We start from the raw sequence: 17,035 nt of genomic DNA on the forward strand, positions 1-17,035 counted from the left end.
AGTGAGGCCATTTCCTGAGTCAATGCATGTGATACCGTTTCAGCAAATGTCAGCTTTGGGTTTGCGTATGTAGCTCGCTTCGTTTCCACGTCCCGTATGCCATTTATGAAACTCTGGATTTTTACCCTTTCAGTGTATTCCACGGGTGCGTCCGCATTTGCAAGATGAGCCAATCTTTCAATATCTGAAGCAAACTCCTGCAATGTCTCATTTGCTTTTTGGTAGCGGTTTTGCAACTCAATTTGGAATATCTGTTTTCTATGCTCGCTTCCGTAACGTCTCTCTAAAGCGCTCATCAATGTTTCGTAATGGTTCCGCTCGTACTCTGGGATGGTCTGTAAGATTTCCGCGGCAGGCCCTTTCAGTGCCACGAACAGAGCTGCAACTTTATCTTCAGCATTTCATTGGTTCACTGCTGCGGTCTTCTCAAACTGTAGCTTAAAGACCTGAAAAGGAACAGAACCGTCAAAGGATGGTGTCTTTACCTTTGGATTACTCGCTGAAACAGCTGGGCGATTTAGTTGTAACTGCTCCATACGACCTTTTAAATCATTTACTTCTGCCTGAAATTGAGCCATTTTTGCATCCTGCACTTCCAGTTTTGATGATACCTGTTCCAAAATTTCTGCCGACATTTCAGATATACGTGCCTCTTGCGCTTCCAATTGAGATGCCATATATGTCTTTTGGTCTTCCAGTTGAGATGACACTTGCGACGTCATTTCTGAAATATGTGCCTCCTGTGATTCCAGTTGGGATGCCTTATATGTCTTCTGTGACTCCAGTTGGGATGTTATATTTGTCTTTTGTTCTTCCAGTTGGGATGTTATATTTGTCTTTTGTTCTTCCAGTTGGGATGACATGCTGGTGGATATTTGTGATGACATTTCGGACATTTGTGCCGATATTGCAGCCAATATCATGTTCAAGTCTGTGTTTGTAACTGTCTGCGATGTTTCGTTTTTCTCTTCAATTTTTGTTGTTGTTTCGTCCCCATCAGGATAAAAGACAAACTCGTCCACATCAATTCCTTGCGACTCCATTACCTCTCGTAGCCGTGCTTGAAGTTCGATCTTATTGCCGGTTGTATTTAATCCACGGTTCTCCAACTCCTTTTTCAGTTGCTGGATCTTCAATTCACTGAACTTTGCCATGTCCAAGTTGTATTCCCAATCTTCGGAATTTATTCAACAATTCCTCTTCTGACACCAATTGTAACGATTTTACTTGCAAATCCTCTTATTTGCAATCCTCTGCTACGTTCGAATCACTAAACTGTTGAATAACTAACTCCAATATTGAATAATGGAAAAATGGCCTTTATTAAAGTACTTCACAATAACACTTATACTTTGCTACTCGCTGACTTAATAACCAAACTGATTGATAACTCAAATGAAACTCTACTATTGGCCGCCAGATCGCGTGCTTAATCAAACTGATTGATAGCTCAACTCAAACTGAATTACATTTTACTCGCTTGTGCCGCTTTTATAGTTTACGCTGCATACATCTAGGCTCTTCTATTTCCAGAACTTACCAACTATTTCGAGTGTTTATAGTTCTCATATAGTTTCTACTTGTTTACAATTTTCTACTTTTCAGCGTCTCTCAGATGTACATATGTGAGTTTGTAGTTTACAGTCTCTCGCACACACATAGGCGTATAAGTAAATGCATCTGTGTGTGACATCTCTCGGCTGCCTTATATATGTGTATACATGATTTGATTATTGACGTGAACATCGCTTAGCATCGCCTTAGTGATGGTATAGCTTAGGGATGCTAATATCCGTTACAATATATAGTATATATATATATTTTCGCAATTTCAGCCCCATTTTAACAGCTAGAAGCTTCAAAATTCACCGAATGCTTACTTGTATTATAGTATATATTGTTGTGTCAAAAAATCATAGAGATCGGTGTTATATATAATATATATATGATGGTATATATAGTATAAATATATTTTTTTTTTGCGATTTCGGCCCCATTTTACCAGCTAGCAGCTTCAAATTTCACCAAATGCTTACGTATATAGCATATATTATTGTCTGAAAAAAATCATAGAGATCGGTGGTATATATATTATATACTTCATATAAACTGTCATTTTTGCCCCTTTTTTACGGCTAGAAGCTTCAAAATTCATCAAATTTCATCAAATAGTTACGTTTACGTCATATATTGTTGAAATACGTGATTCGTAGTCATAGTTTTTACATTCAGATCACAAAAAACGTGAAGCTTTGCATCCTCACACAAAGTAACTACCTATTTTTTATTTTATATTTATCTTAAAAATCGTTTAGATATGTTCAAATTTCACCAAATGTTTACGTGTATAACATATACTGTTGTCTGAAAAAATCATAGAGACCGGTGGTATACATAGTATATATCTCATACAACCGATTGTTGAGATAAGAAACTTTGCGCAATTTCTGCCCCATTTTAACAGCTAGAAGCTTCAAATTTCACCAAATGCTTACGTATATAGCATATATTGTTGTCTGAAAAAATCATAGAGATCGGTGGTATATATATTATATACTTCATATAAACTGTCATTTTTGCCCCTTTTTTACGGCTAGAAGCTTCAAAATTCATCAAATTTCATCAAATAGTTACGTTTACGTCATATATTGTTGAAATACGTGATTCGTAGTCATAGTTTTTACATTCAGATCACAAAAAGCGTGAAGCTTTGCATCCCCACACAAAGTAACTACCTATTTTTTATTTTATATTTATCTTAAAAATCGTTTAGATATGTTCAAATTTCACCAAATGTTTACGTGTATAACATATACTGTTGTCTGAAAAAATCATAGAGACCGGTGGTATACATAGTATATATCTCATACAACCGATTGTTGAGATAAGAAACTTTGCGCAATTTCTGCCCCATTTTAACAGCTAGAAGCTTCAAATTTCACCAAATGCTTACGTATATAGCATATATTGTTGTCTGAAAAAATCATAGAGATCGGTGGTATATATATTTTATACCCCATATAAACTGTATTTTTTTGCCCCTTTTTTGCGGCTAGAAGCTTCAAAATTCATCAAATTTCATCAAATAGTTACGTTTACGTCATATATTGTTGAAATACGTGATTCGTAGTCATAGTTTTTACACGCAGACCACAAAAAACCTGAAACTTTGCATCCTCACACAAAGTACCTACCTATTTTTTATTTTATATTTATCCTAAAAATCGTTTAGGTATGTATGTAGATCTGTTCATTATATATTTCTTATCTTATACATCCGATTATTCGGAGATTACGAACGGCATAGGATTATTGTTCAGCCCCATTCATGAAAGGTATGAAGTCTTCGGCACAGCCGAAGACAGTCCCGTCCTTAGTTGTTTTTATTCATTTCGTTTTCATTTGTTTTTTTTTGTGCTTTTTTCGTTGATTTTAGTATGTATATTTCTATATTTATACGCAAATGCTTTTATTTATTTACATTTGCGAATGGGTGATGCAACAAACACATCTCCTGCCTTCTTGGAATGCCGTGATAGTTTTTGTTGAGTTTATTATTTTATTTAGTTACTTTTGTTTATCGTATTATTTGTTGTGGTTGCGGCTTATCTCCAATCAAATGTGTATGTTTTTGAAATTGTTGTTTTTGCTGTGATTGCGTGGTAATTGATCGTAAATATTTGAAAGCTTTTAGCTTAATTGAAATATCCTCAGGCAGGGCAGTGTTGACCTTGAAAATATGCACTTAAGGACGCTGCTGGCTTGAGCTTATTCAATAGTAGTTTCTTTTGCTCACTTGGGCTTAAAACTTAACAATCGATGAGGTCATCTCAAACTATGATTAATATCCCATTTTCAATAATATTTGAATGACAAATTAAAAATATACTTGTCGCGATATACCTTCGACGAAGCTTAGGCCGAGAAACTATTCTAACTTTCGTCGTGCTACTTTTTAATTTTACCTACAAATTGGTTTGACGAGACCTAGATGTTTTGTTGTGAATCCGAACGGTATCTGCAAGAGAGATTACATTTCCCTGAAAAGCTTTTCATGGCAGAAATACAATCGAAGTCCACTGTCTTGAAGCCAGGATCTTCGGTGGGATAGACGAGCCAAACTAATAGTTGATGATTTTACGGAATTTAGCTTTTGAAAGTGAGTTATTAATCGTTTGTAAAGTTATGCAGCGTTGCCATACCAGCAGCAAAAGAAGCTAACTACGAGCCAACTACAAGTCGGTTACCAATAAACTAACGTGCACTATTATCTATTTATTTTCTTTGGAAAAAGCTTTTGTATGCCAATGGCTGCAGCATAGTCAACTTGTAGTTAGATTTCTTTCTGCTGGGAAATGAGTTTTTATTTTAGACATGTTATTCAACACTAATGGACCTTTTTCTTCTCAAACCTCAGGTTTTTTTTTAGTTGTAAATAAGTTTCTTCATTCGCACACGTCGCCCTTTGCGTCAATGCATGACGGAGCCACGATGAAAGATAGATGTTCGTTCGAGCTTACTCAAGCTGTGACTGATTCAACATAAGCACTATATGGAGCTTCCCTTTAGAAAGACCTGGATCCTAAACAGAGCTGGGCAGCTCCGGCAGAGACTTTTCATAGTATGCGTTGAGTTGAGTAGCACAATATTGGTGCATATCAGCGTGCGATGGTGACGAAGTCGTCGCTGTTTGCTCTTCGCCCGTGTGTATGTCTGCCTAGCCATGGTTTAGAATTTGAGAGCTTCGATTCATCCTTATATTATCTTCACCGCGTATATGCCCCCTGAGCGAAGAATATGTGAAACTGCTCTAGTGGACTGATGATTCTGTTAACGTATGCGTCTTAATTCGACGGGTTGCTGGATGAGCGTATTCTGTCCAGAACTCGCGTTGGGCCATGCGCTGAAGTGGAGATAAGTGCCATTAAATAATCGGTGGTACCGAATGTGACCTTGAAATTCAGACTGGCGTTGACAATTTTTTCCTTTATCTAGATTTGTGCAAGCGCTTGGCTGACATCTTCTTACGGAGAGGGTCTAGATTATATCTTTCAGACTGAGAAGTGAACATTTCCACTTCATGCACTGCTATTCACAAGATGATGGTTAACTACTTCGACTTGGAACTCGTTGAATCTCTACCAACTAGAAAGCCTTATCCGGAAAAATATCAACGCCTGGTTTCGTAGTTAGAAAATGTAGTGGCAAGCATTTCTGTGTTTCAGTGAGCTCTACACTATCTTTGAGATAGTTGCAACCAAACTTAACAGTAATAAATACATAGTTGTAACAAAACCGGTTAGATGGTTAGATCCGATTGTTGTGCTTGAAACGAGCCCCGTTTCGACAATTTTCTGGTAGATATGTAACAGCTACGGTTTCGTTTATTGGTTTTCAATATTCTACTACGTAATTTGCTACTCGTTTACAAAAGATTGCAGCCAATATAAACTATTAAAATCTAAAAATCACACTTTATTTATGGAAGTAAGCCCAGGTATTTTTTAAGGCGTGTGGGAGTAATTTGAATATAACTTCAACCAGCTTTCGCACATTGGACTGGAAAAGGCAAAATATTCTAGCATTTCATTTTGAGTTTTTGGCATGTAAGGTTAGCTGTTGCTTACGCGGTATTCATCATCCAATGATGGTAACAAACAGTTAAGATATTTGACTTTAGTTGTTTTGAAAACTTCTGTGTTACTTTATCGTTCAACATTGTAGCAAAACCCGATTAGTTGATTATTTTCTGTCTGAACGTGGAATTTCTTGATTTGTGAGCATTTGTAGACACAGTTCCAAAGTCGCTAGAACATGATAATTACACTCTGATGTAATTTGATGGCTATTGTTATTGTATATAAAATTTGTTTAATTTCCATTTATGTGTGTTCAAAAATGATTTCTGTTTATTATGCTTTTGGTTACCAAATTTAAATGAATATTTGTATGCATACAACTTAGTGATGTACGCCAACTCGCGAATATTTTTACAGTAAATTCCTTTTATGAAAATGTCTTCTAAGCTGTTTTCATCATCGATATTAAGTCCGCCAAACGATGCTTTTAAGGTTGGCGAGTTCGAAAGACGTTTAGGTAAGTTCACTTTCTAATTGCAAAGTGTATGGTGTATGAAATACTATGTAAATAATAAGAAAAATATATGAAACTATGATTAAATAAGTGTTAAAGTTTTCTGTCTATAAGTAAATTTAAAGGCTGTATAGTTACGTATCTATAAGACTTTAATTTCATCAACAATTATATCGAAAATTTTGGGCCTAACTCAAACATACTAGGAAGCCATTTTTCTTCACCCTGATTTACTGCGAAGATGAAACTTCAAATTACATCTCTTGATGTGGGCTTCGCACGTTTCGGTGCGCTAGAGACCTAAAACTTCCGAATCAAGATAATTAGATATTAGATTTGAAATCTTGGCATCGGTTTTTAGAAACTTCCCGCTGAGCTGGAGTTTTGAAATTTAAAATGTGGTTCAGTGTTCAATAATAGTTTAAAATACATGACACACGGATCTAGTCACTTAGAAAAGTTGTTTGGATCGGAAGTAATATTGCGATACATTTTTGAGACACTTCACATTGAGCTACAAACTTATAACCTCATACATGGTTGGGAATCCGATGACAATGTGTTAAAAAGTGGAAACCTTCCGATAGGTGGCAACCAGCGCAACGTACCAAACGGAACGGCGATCTAGTTTCAAAGAACTTCCCAATGAATATAATAATCCACATCTAAGGCTGACGACAGAGTGGAAGCGAGAAGCGTTGCTATAATATGAAGATAGAAAGCTATGAAAACTATTTCTTATGTAAAATTTCAAAAGAGTGCCAGAAATGTTTGATGCTTGCAAAATATATAAAAATAAAATATTATAAAATATTATATATATAAAAATACTGTTAGAGGACGACTCGAAAAATATAGCGTTCTCAAGCAAAGAGACCTAATTGTCAAATCGAGCAAAATTATAGTTCTCCAATCGGATTGTAATGTATTCCTACAATGAGATCCTAATGTGAATTGAATTTGCAATAGTTCTCCAATAATTCTAGACTCGATTACTGCTATAGTTCTCTAACAATTTTCTTGAATCGAAATTCTAGACGTCTATAAATTGCGCTCTAACTATATGGTTTTGTTTCTAATAAACTGTTTACAATGACTATTGCGAAAATTTCAAAATTCATCAAAAAAAGTTTTACCAGCGCTGAAGCTACGATAAAATTCGCTGATATGAACTTGTTGATATACAAACATCTCCGCTCACGGTATGGGGAATCCTGGAAGTAAGCATAAGGTGTAAAGTGCAAGCGTAAGCGCTGTGTTTGTACGTTGTATGCTATATGGGTACATAAAATTTTAGTGTAGGGGTAAAAGTGTATGCGGGGTGTCGTATTGGCATGCTGTATAGAGGAATGAGGAATATAAGCGTAGAGTAGGAGTGTAGGAGTAGTGTGTCGGATTGGTAAGTTGTATGAGGACGAAAAGCTATCGATTTTTTGTCTAATAGTTCTAGATTATTTATCAAAAAGGTTTCGATGCGTTATATGTTATCGATTTATGATCGAACAGTTATCGATACGTTGTCAAAAAGTCATCGAATTGTTATCGACTTGTTATCGGAGTGTATTCTATTTGTTAACGACGACTCGTCGTTTTGTTATGAAACAGATACCGATAAAACTTCCATATAAGATCGATGACACATCTTTACATAACGCCCGACGTAGTTAGCTTCTGTTAAAGTTACCTCTATTGTGGTTTGACTGCGACCCCTGGGTAGGTAATCACTCTTAACTTCAAAGTAATTTGGAAGTGATTGCTATTAAAAATTGAGTCAACTGCCGTGTTAACTGTTTTCAATTCACAACAAGACTTTATTTGTGTTCTAGTTTTTGTCAGCTGCTTTGTTCTCTCCCTATCTCTCCACTCATAATTTCCTTGAACAATTCGAGGTAAAACCAAAGTTGTGACATAAGAGCGTTCGCTGAGATTCAGGTAAAATTTTACCCATACAAATTGAGGCATAAAACTCTCGGATACTTATATTCATTGAGCTGCCACTAACGCCACGATTCTAGTGTGGTAACAACATTCTTCACCACGGTAACGAAATTGTGTGGCAACCATTCACACACTTGCCATTCTAATCGTGAAAGTAGCTGGATAATTTTTTACCCACAAAAGATGGCGGTAACATCGAAAAAACCACACAACAGCTGTTCTTTAGAATATAGCCTGTTGCTATACATATTTGTTTACATTATGTACTTTTACAGAAGAAATTACAATATATACCTATGTAAAAACTTATGCATGTATGTATGTACACGTCGTCCCGTTTATTCGTTAACATCATATCTACAAGTGAAACACTTTCGGGGTAAAGCGAAGAAAACTACCTTTCAAATTGCGTTGCAGACACTGGTGAGTTTTTCGGCGAAGACAGCGTACCACTTGGGCCAGAATCGGAGATAAAAGAACTGGTAACGGTATTCGGTTACATAATGTTCTGGGTACTACTTTAGCGGTAACGCTCAGAATCGGGGCGTAAGTAGAATTTTATACAAAGCTTTTTGTGTACTTATCTACATATATATGTACATATGTATGTAGTTTTGTAATATTTTTTATTCAACAAAATAAACTATCGCTTACCCAAATATAAACCAAGAAGCAGGTAACTACTGATAACGCGCTATCGAAAAACTAAAGTATACACAAAACTAAACAATCGGTTATGTCGGCAATAAATTCATGCTATAACTAAATAATATTGTAACGAATTTACTTGCCTCTTATTTGCCCTTCTGCTAAGTTCGAATCACTAAACTGTTGAATAAATAACTCCAATACTGAATAATGGAAAAATGGCCGTTATTAAAGTACTTCACAATAACACTTATACTTTGCAACTAGCTTGCTTAACAACCAAACTGATTGATAGTTCAAATGAAACTCTACTATTGCCCACCAGATTGCGTGCTTAATCAATAACTGCTTGATAGCTCCACTCAAACTGAATTCCAGCGCCTCTACATTTGCTGCCTTTTATACTCTCTGATTTCAACGTTCGCATCTTCTAGGCGCTTCCAGAATCTACTATTTGCCATCAGCTCTCAAACTTCCCAGCTTTAACTACAATTGCACGATTTTATAGCTTTTCTCATTGCATACTTTCAGGATTATCTCAGATATATGCATGTGTTTGTGCATTGACTCTCCGCTGCTCGTATACGTACATGGTACATATGTGTAGACGTAATTATTGTTTCGTTTATGTAGATAGATAATGATTGATCTATGGATGTGCATGATATCACTGTTTAGCATCGGCTTGGAGATAGCAGCACCCCTTAGTTTTGCTAATATTCGTAACAATATGTACTGAAAAATACTCCATTCGGACATGAAGCCAGGTCGTTCCGGTTCTAAGATCCTTCTGCCTTGAGAACGTTTGGTGCAAATGTGTGCCAATTGGTGGGTATACATTTTAGTAGCATGTCAAAGGCGTCCAAAATTTAATTGCCGGTTTGTAGCGCCACAACTGAAAGATAAAAACATTCTGACAATTCATTTTAGTGTGTTTCAGTTCAATTTTTGCTTGCACGTTAGTTATGTGTTTTTCTCTATATGTACTGAAAATTTACAAATCTTTATACTAAATAAGTGTCCATTGCTAAAGCGTTGATAGTTTTAAAACCCTTTTCATTGTCAATTATGAATTCCGGTGATTATGAAAATCTTGGTAGGAATTTTTATTTATAACATCAATTTATATCTTGAAACTGTCTTATAAATACTTGAATATTTTTATTTTTTAGATGCACTTCTTGCCGATCTTCAGAGCAGTGTACCAGGAAGCTGTCAACCGCAATACAATACCTCAAACGCTAATTATGGTGATAGTTCAGGTTATGGGAGTTTGCGAGGAAAGGCAGCACCACCTCCTGTAAGTAGTTCACATGCATATTTTGGAGTTGGTATAGACAAAATAAAAGAATTTAATAGGAGAATGCGGGGAATTCTCGAGCACCTTTTTATTTCAACCGAAGACTACCAAAGAAATCTTTTGAAATAGGCTTTCCAGGGAGAATATAATATTATTCCTCCTTCTATCGTAGACGCTATAAAGCGAAGTTAAGCCAAACAAATAGGGAAATCTAAGTTCGGATGAAACCGAGCATTATATGCTAACGTGTCAACATGTCAACAACAGTAAATGATATGAAATCTGAAACATACTACCTACATATACATGTGTTATTATCGTCTTTCGTAAGCAGATATAAAAAAGTTACAGTCATAGGAACAATGTTCTTACCAAATCTCGTTAAATTTCGTCGCTTTTTTTCGACTTTGGTAATAAAAGTGTTGTGAAGGGCTTCATCAAAAGAAGCGCACCAAGACAATATACTTTTTTTTCGTACCTTGCACTACCATATCTTCATTGGTCATGAAGTTGAGTGGCATAAGTGCATTGCCAACTTTGTGATGGTTACAACTTATTAACTTTTAATAACAAATTGGCTTTGTAATTAACGAATTTGCCTCAAATCTAAATATAATACCAACAACCATAATTCTGCGAAATTTCAAAGTGATCCTACCGCCTTTTGGTTTGCGGCGGCTTGCAAAGCTTTTAAATTTTCTTCAACATAATGTGGGAGGTGCCACTCCCAATTTTCGTTACAATTGGTGGTGCCACTTCCACCAAAGTTTTTTTTTTTTTATTTTTGTACTTTGCTACACCATTTCATTACGGACGTGAAATATCAATTTAATTTATTAATGTACAGCAAACGTGTTTTTTGTTACCATTAGACTTAAAAAAAAAGAATTAAAAGTGGACGTGGTCGTAAACCGGTTTTACTAATTTTTATAAAGTGTGTGTTTAGTAGCAAGGACAACCTCTATACGAAATTTCAGCACGATATCTTCTATGGCTTTTATTTTTTTATACCCAGCGTGCTTTGCACACAGTGTATATTATTAACTTTGATTTGATGACAGTTGGTTGTACAGGAATAAAGGAATCGATATAGATATAGACTTCCATATATCAAAATCATCAGTATCGAAAAAAATTTTATTGAGCCATGTCCGTCCGTCCGTCCGTCTGTCCGTTAACACGATAACTTGAGTAAATAATGAGATATCTTCACCAAATTTGGTACACGAGCTTATCTGGACCCAGAATAGATTGGTATTGAAAATGAGCGAAAATGGATGATAACCACGCCCACTTTTTATATATATAACATTTTGGAAAACACAAAAAACCTGATTATTTAATAAATAATACTCTTAGAATGTTGAAATTTGACGCCTTGACTGATATTGAGACTCTTGATAAAAATTTGAAAACATTTTTTTAAAATGGGCGTGGAACCGCCGCACTTGTGATGAAATCAATTTCACAAATATTATTAATCATAAATAAAAAATCGTTAAACCTATCGTAACAAAATTCGGCAGAGAGGTAGCCTTTACTATAAGGAATGCTTTGAAGAAAAATTAACGAAATCGGTTAAGGACCACGCCCACTTTTATATAAAAGATTTTTAAAAGTGTCGTGGACGAATAACATAAGCTATATCTTTGTAAAAAAAGAGCTTTATATCAATGGTATTTCATATCCCAAGTGGATTTATAACAATAAATAGGAAAAACTTCAAATTTTAAAAAATGGGCCTGGCACCGCGCCTATTATGACTAATCAATTTTCGATGTTTCGGGAGCCATAACTCGAAGAAAAATTAACGGATCGTAATAAAATTGGGTACAAAAATTTTCCCTATAGCAGGAAATATTTCTAGAAAAAAGGACGAGATCGGTTAAAGATCACGTCCACTTTTATATAAAAGATTTTTAAAAGGGTCGAAGACGAAAGTAATAAGCTATAACTTAGCAAAAAATAGTTTTGAATCAATAATATTTCACTTATCAAGTTTTATTGTAAGAGGAAACGGAGACATTTTTTTTTTTAAACGGGCGGTGCCACGTGTTATGTAGAAAAGTAATTTATCTGAAATGAAATGTACAATTGAAGCTCACGCTGAGTATATAATTTTCGGTTACACCCGAACTTAGACACCTTTACTTGTTCTTCTTCTAAATGTGGGTGGTGCCACGCCCATTTATTAAGTTTTATAATATTTCTATTTTTCGTCATAAAGTCAACCCACATATCAAATTTCATTACTTTATCGATCTTGTGTAACGCAATATCGCATTTTTTTTATTTTTCAAAAGTTTCATATCGATTTTTTTAAAAGTTGACATGGTCTCTAAGTAACCGATTTTGTTGATTTTCATAGAGTGTATTTATAGTGACAAGGACAACTCAAATTTCAACACAATATCTTCAACTGATCTTGATTTACGACTTGAAAAACATTGAATTGCCTTGTGGGCAGTTCCACTCCCATTTTCCAAGTTTTTTCAAAATTTCCGTTTCTTGTTATAAAGTCAACTCACATATCAAGTTTTATTACTTTATCCGTTTCTGGGCGTGGTTATCGATCGATTTCACTCGTTTTCAATGTCAATATATACTGGGTTAAGATAAGCCAGCATACCAAATTTTGTGATGATATATCAATTTTAACTCAATTTATCTTGTTAACGGGCGTACGGAGGGATGGACATGGCTCAATCAAAATTATTTTCGATGCAGATAAGTAAGTCTATATTTATCTCGATTTTTTAAACAATTACGTACGCTATTCAACCAACGGTATAATACCCTTGTGCAGTGGCGTAGTGAGGTTTCCTTGCGCCCGTGGCAAAATATTTTTTGGCGCCATCGAAATTTGTATTATAAAATTTACCCAAGTTCTTATAATTTCTTTCTAAGTCATTATTATCCTCGTTTAACAAATTTCCATTATCTAAGAGAAATCCAAATTTAAAATTTAGGTCATTTAGTCGTGTAAATCTTGTACGTATTTCTTCTTCGAGACGATCGAGAACACTTTTCATAATGCGAGAAATTTCACATTCTGCGGAAAGACCAACATCTTCAGCCGATTGTCCGGGAATTTTGCGGCTACTAAATTAATATCCCATTTTTCCCAAAGAGACTTCGCTTTTTCTATTGCTTCTTCACAGAAAGAGTCTCGAATTTCGGATAGTTCAGTCGCTAATGATTTAAGATCATGATACGCTTCTCTAAAATTCATACCCGGATCTTGTAATCTAAGATGCACATGATCAATCCTCCTTAAGATTTCATACCAGAAATGAACTAATGTTATGATTTAGTTTCATAAGTATAGTATATTTTGAGACAGAATTGTAGCTTCGCTTCTGTTGTCACCTGAGGTGTTAGTGTCCTCTGCCCATCGACGATAACGCTAACCGCTTGTACTCTGGCGCTCCTTCGTGTTTTAGATTCACGTTTGACAGTTTTTGTTAAAGCATTTTTTAATAATTCCTATTGTGACGTTGAACGTGAGAAAAAAGATATATGCTTTCAATTATTACACAACCTGTCGCAAGTGTTCCGGATATATGCATGCATTTTTTAGTATAGAAATTTTGTTCCAGAAATCAGTTATAATAATAATACTAACTATCCAGGAAGTTCTGCTTTGCCGACCATTTGGCACCCCCCTGTGAGTAGCGACCGGGCAAGATGCCCCTTGACCTCCCCCCCTCACTGCGCCAGTGCCCTTGCATACAAGTACAGGCTGGGTATAAAAAAAATTCCTGATATTAGGTTTTTGTAAGCTCTAGAAAAAAAGCTCCAAAGCTCCATGTCACGTACATTATATAGGCTGACGACAGAGTGGAAGCGAAGCGTTATTATATTGAAAAATTTTAAAAGTATTTCCTATGGGAAATACATGTGACAGCCGGAAATAAACGTATTGGTCCTTTTTTAATATGATTTGACACTTAACTTACGGCGCAGTACGATTTTACGATTAGTCCATCGAATCAGAAAAACAAAGTACTTAAATGGACATTTTATTTATGTTTGTTTGTATGGTGCCATGCTGTCACCTTATAATAATTATGGCGCATTTACTTCTGGCATAATAAAGCTCTAGTTTTAAAAGGCTGCGCATTAGCGGTAATTTTCAAAATTATTTTTATTTATTTAATTTTTGCTTTGGGAACTTTTTTCTTTCTGTGTTCATTTGAGCCGTTTTTGTTTTTTTTGAAAGTGACAACACAAGTCCATTTCTTTCATATTGATTCTGAAATACTTGTAAAGGCTAACTGATTATAAGTTTACCCTAGAAACTATAAAGATGTAAAATTTTATCGTGATTCTAATTTTTAGAATAAAGCAATGATTTTAGGGCACCAAATAGGTTTATGCCGGTTTCAAAAACAGTAAAACATAAAACACCAGGGACAGAAAATTGGTTTGCCGTTGCTTTCCTATGTCACGCCAAGATCCAAACATAGATCAGCCAAAAACACATAGTTCAGAAAATACGCAGTCTGCCTTCACTTTGTGTGCTAAATAAATTTAAATTTACCGAGACATCTCAGTAAGTGGTTAAGCTATGAAATCGATTACATAGCAATTATCTTATTAATCCTTTGCATGTACATAGTTTAAAAAATTCAAAATTATATGGGTTTGAGTTAGCTCTATTACAACTAACTTTTTATAATTATATGTCCTTAACACAAATTTATCTTGCAGGTGGTACATCAAGAACACTACAGCGTTACCGAAACACGAAGCTCAGCGTCGCCACCGAGAAATATAGGTGGTTATAATGGCTTAGGAATGGCGAATGGAGCATCACCAGCTGGCCAGTCATATAATTATCAAAATCATGGTTCCCTTGGGCGAACAGGCGGTGGTTATAATAGTTCTCCAGTGCAGCAGAACTCCAAAAATCTCTCCGAATTGGATTCGCTTTTAGAGGATTTAAGTAACGCGAGATACAATAGTAGCTATGAGAAAAAAGGTGAGTTTTTAGTTTGATATAAAATTAATAGTGCCTAAGAGTTACACACAGTTAAAAGTTTGAGCCTTAACCAGAACTTGGTTTCAGTTTTAAACCAGAAAAGTTTACACTTGTTATTATTTGGATCAAAGTCGGCCGCTCTACACACTGAGCTATCACATCGGTTAAAAAAAATTTCATAGCACTACTATAACAAAATTTGACGAAAAAATCGGTAGCTCTTTATTTGTAGGTTTAAACTTTTTGGTTTTATTTTAAAACCAGAAGTGATTTTTATTTTAAGATTTTTAATCTTCTTGGTTTTGTTTCAAAGCGATTCTGAGATTTAAGACTTATTATCAGGCATGCTTAACCAACGAAACGATATCATTTCGTTACGATAATCAACGTTAATAAACGAAACGAAGTCATTTCGTTTCGTTTATTAACGTTAAGATCGTCAAATTAACGAAATGATTTCGTTTCGTTTTCTGCCATATCAAAACGAAATCAAATCGTTTATGTTGATTATTAATTTCAAACTATGCTGGTAAAGCTGATTGATGGCGGAGTCATTAAAGGTGAAAGCATTATCCAAGCTGATTGCAACTTTTCTCATGAATTTTGACAGTACGAACATTTCTCAGAGTATTTTTGACATTACCACCAACGAATTACACAAACAAATTACATAGAGTTTGTGTGTGTATGTGCGCTCGTTGTTGCCACCTTACGGCTTCACCATGGCTATAGCATTGCCAGCACAATTGAAACATAAAGTATTACGTTTTCGTTAACGTTTTTAACGTTAACGAAAGCTTTTCGTTTCGGTTAAAAACGAGATACAATTTATCTTGATAATTTCTTCATCGATAATATTTCGAAGTGTTTCAACGGAAACGGTGGAAATTTTTTGATAAACGATTAGCTTAACGTTAAGGTGCATCCCTGCTTATTATAGTCGTAGTAAATTGATGAGGTATTCAATTTAGTACAAAAAGGTTTGAGAAATTGCTAATCCAGTAAATAGTTTAAAATTAAGTTTTGAACTTTTAACCGTGTAAGTAAATAGTTTACAAATGGTGGAAGAATGTGGAAGCACACTGAGGTCAACCAAAGCCTATTTAAATTAAAGGCAAATTCACTTATAAGCAATGACTTTTGGGGAATATTCAGGTTACCTAGCTCATTTCTATATAATCCCTGAAGGTTAAATCTCTAGTTTAAAACTAGTCCACTTCTGGTGCATTGGGCACCACTACTAGGTCGCCCTCTTTAGGTCTAGTGCCATTTTCATAAGTAGCTACGGACTTCCCTAACGGGATAGTTTTCATTAGCCGGGTACGCAATTATGTGTCCATAAGCTTTTAGAGGTAATAGAAACGGTAGCAACTTGATCATGCAAAGTTAGCAGGAAACCTCTAAAGAACCGGAGTAACCGCATAATGGGATGATCAAATCTCTGATGAAACTCGCAGTTGAGGAACAATGACAATTTATGAGTGAGAAGAAGTTCCAGCCCAAAGCAAAGCCAGATCATAATTAAAAAAAAAATTGTTTCAATTAGAAAAGCTGGGTCGCCCCTCGGCACTGGCTTGACAAACACACCGAGCGTGAAAGTTTATCTGCCGTGCAGCTGCCCTTTGGATTCGGCATAAACATATAGGAACCGTCCCGCCAGTTTTAAAGGAGAAACTAAAAAGGGAATGGGACGAATTGGAAGAGAAGATCAGCCGAAATCTCCTCGAAGGGTAAATCGCGCCAAGTTTGTGGTTTTTACTAAGCGAATGTCTGTAATATCCTTTCTGTACTTCAACGGTTGAACTTCATCCTGCTACATAGTTCAAATTTGACCGAGCGAGTGACATGAGAATTAATGCGCGTCTAATTGGTCTATGATCGCGTATGATGTCGTCGCCGCTGATGTCTAATAATAGTCCATCACCTACGTCCAGACCGTGAATAGCGTGGTCGTGAATCTATGTGGGGAAATAGTATTGTTACCTGACGCCTTTATCGTCCACCCATCAGCATAGGATTTTATGTTAACTTTTTCCAATGGGAAAGGAAGTTTCGAATTAAGAAAAATTAGG

General features: G+C 35.5%; 1 protein-coding gene and 1 long non-coding RNA gene across 7 annotated transcripts in view; one reads left to right on the plus strand and one right to left on the minus strand.

Annotated features, from left to right (window-relative positions):
* Pax (Paxillin) overlaps positions 1 to 17,035 on the plus strand; it is a 155,475-nt gene that overhangs the window by 91,804 nt on the left and 46,636 nt on the right. For 3 of the 6 annotated variants that reach the window (XM_067765820.1, XM_067765819.1, XM_067765824.1), the window contains exons 2-4: positions 5,997 to 6,096; positions 9,852 to 9,979; positions 14,693 to 14,963. In XM_067765820.1, coding sequence (XP_067621921.1) covers positions 6,009 to 6,096; positions 9,852 to 9,979; positions 14,693 to 14,963 — 487 coding nt within the window. In that variant the 5' untranslated portion in view covers positions 5,997 to 6,008. Of the gene's footprint in view, positions 1 to 5,996; positions 6,097 to 9,732; positions 9,776 to 9,851; positions 9,980 to 14,692; positions 14,964 to 17,035 lie in introns of those variants that run through there. The other 3 variants (XM_067765823.1, XM_067765821.1, XM_067765822.1) reach the window with 2 other exon arrangements.
* Positions 8,842 to 17,035, minus strand: part of LOC137239983 (uncharacterized) — a 34,932-nt gene continuing 26,738 nt past the window's right edge. Inside the window, exon 3 of the long non-coding RNA XR_010949574.1 lies at positions 8,842 to 9,574. This is a non-coding gene — a long non-coding RNA (uncharacterized lncRNA). The remainder of the gene's footprint in view (positions 9,575 to 17,035) is intronic.

This window comes from Eurosta solidaginis, chromosome 2, assembly GCF_040869045.1.
Source record: "Eurosta solidaginis isolate ZX-2024a chromosome 2, ASM4086904v1, whole genome shotgun sequence".
NCBI lineage: Eukaryota > Metazoa > Arthropoda > Insecta > Diptera > Tephritidae > Eurosta > Eurosta solidaginis.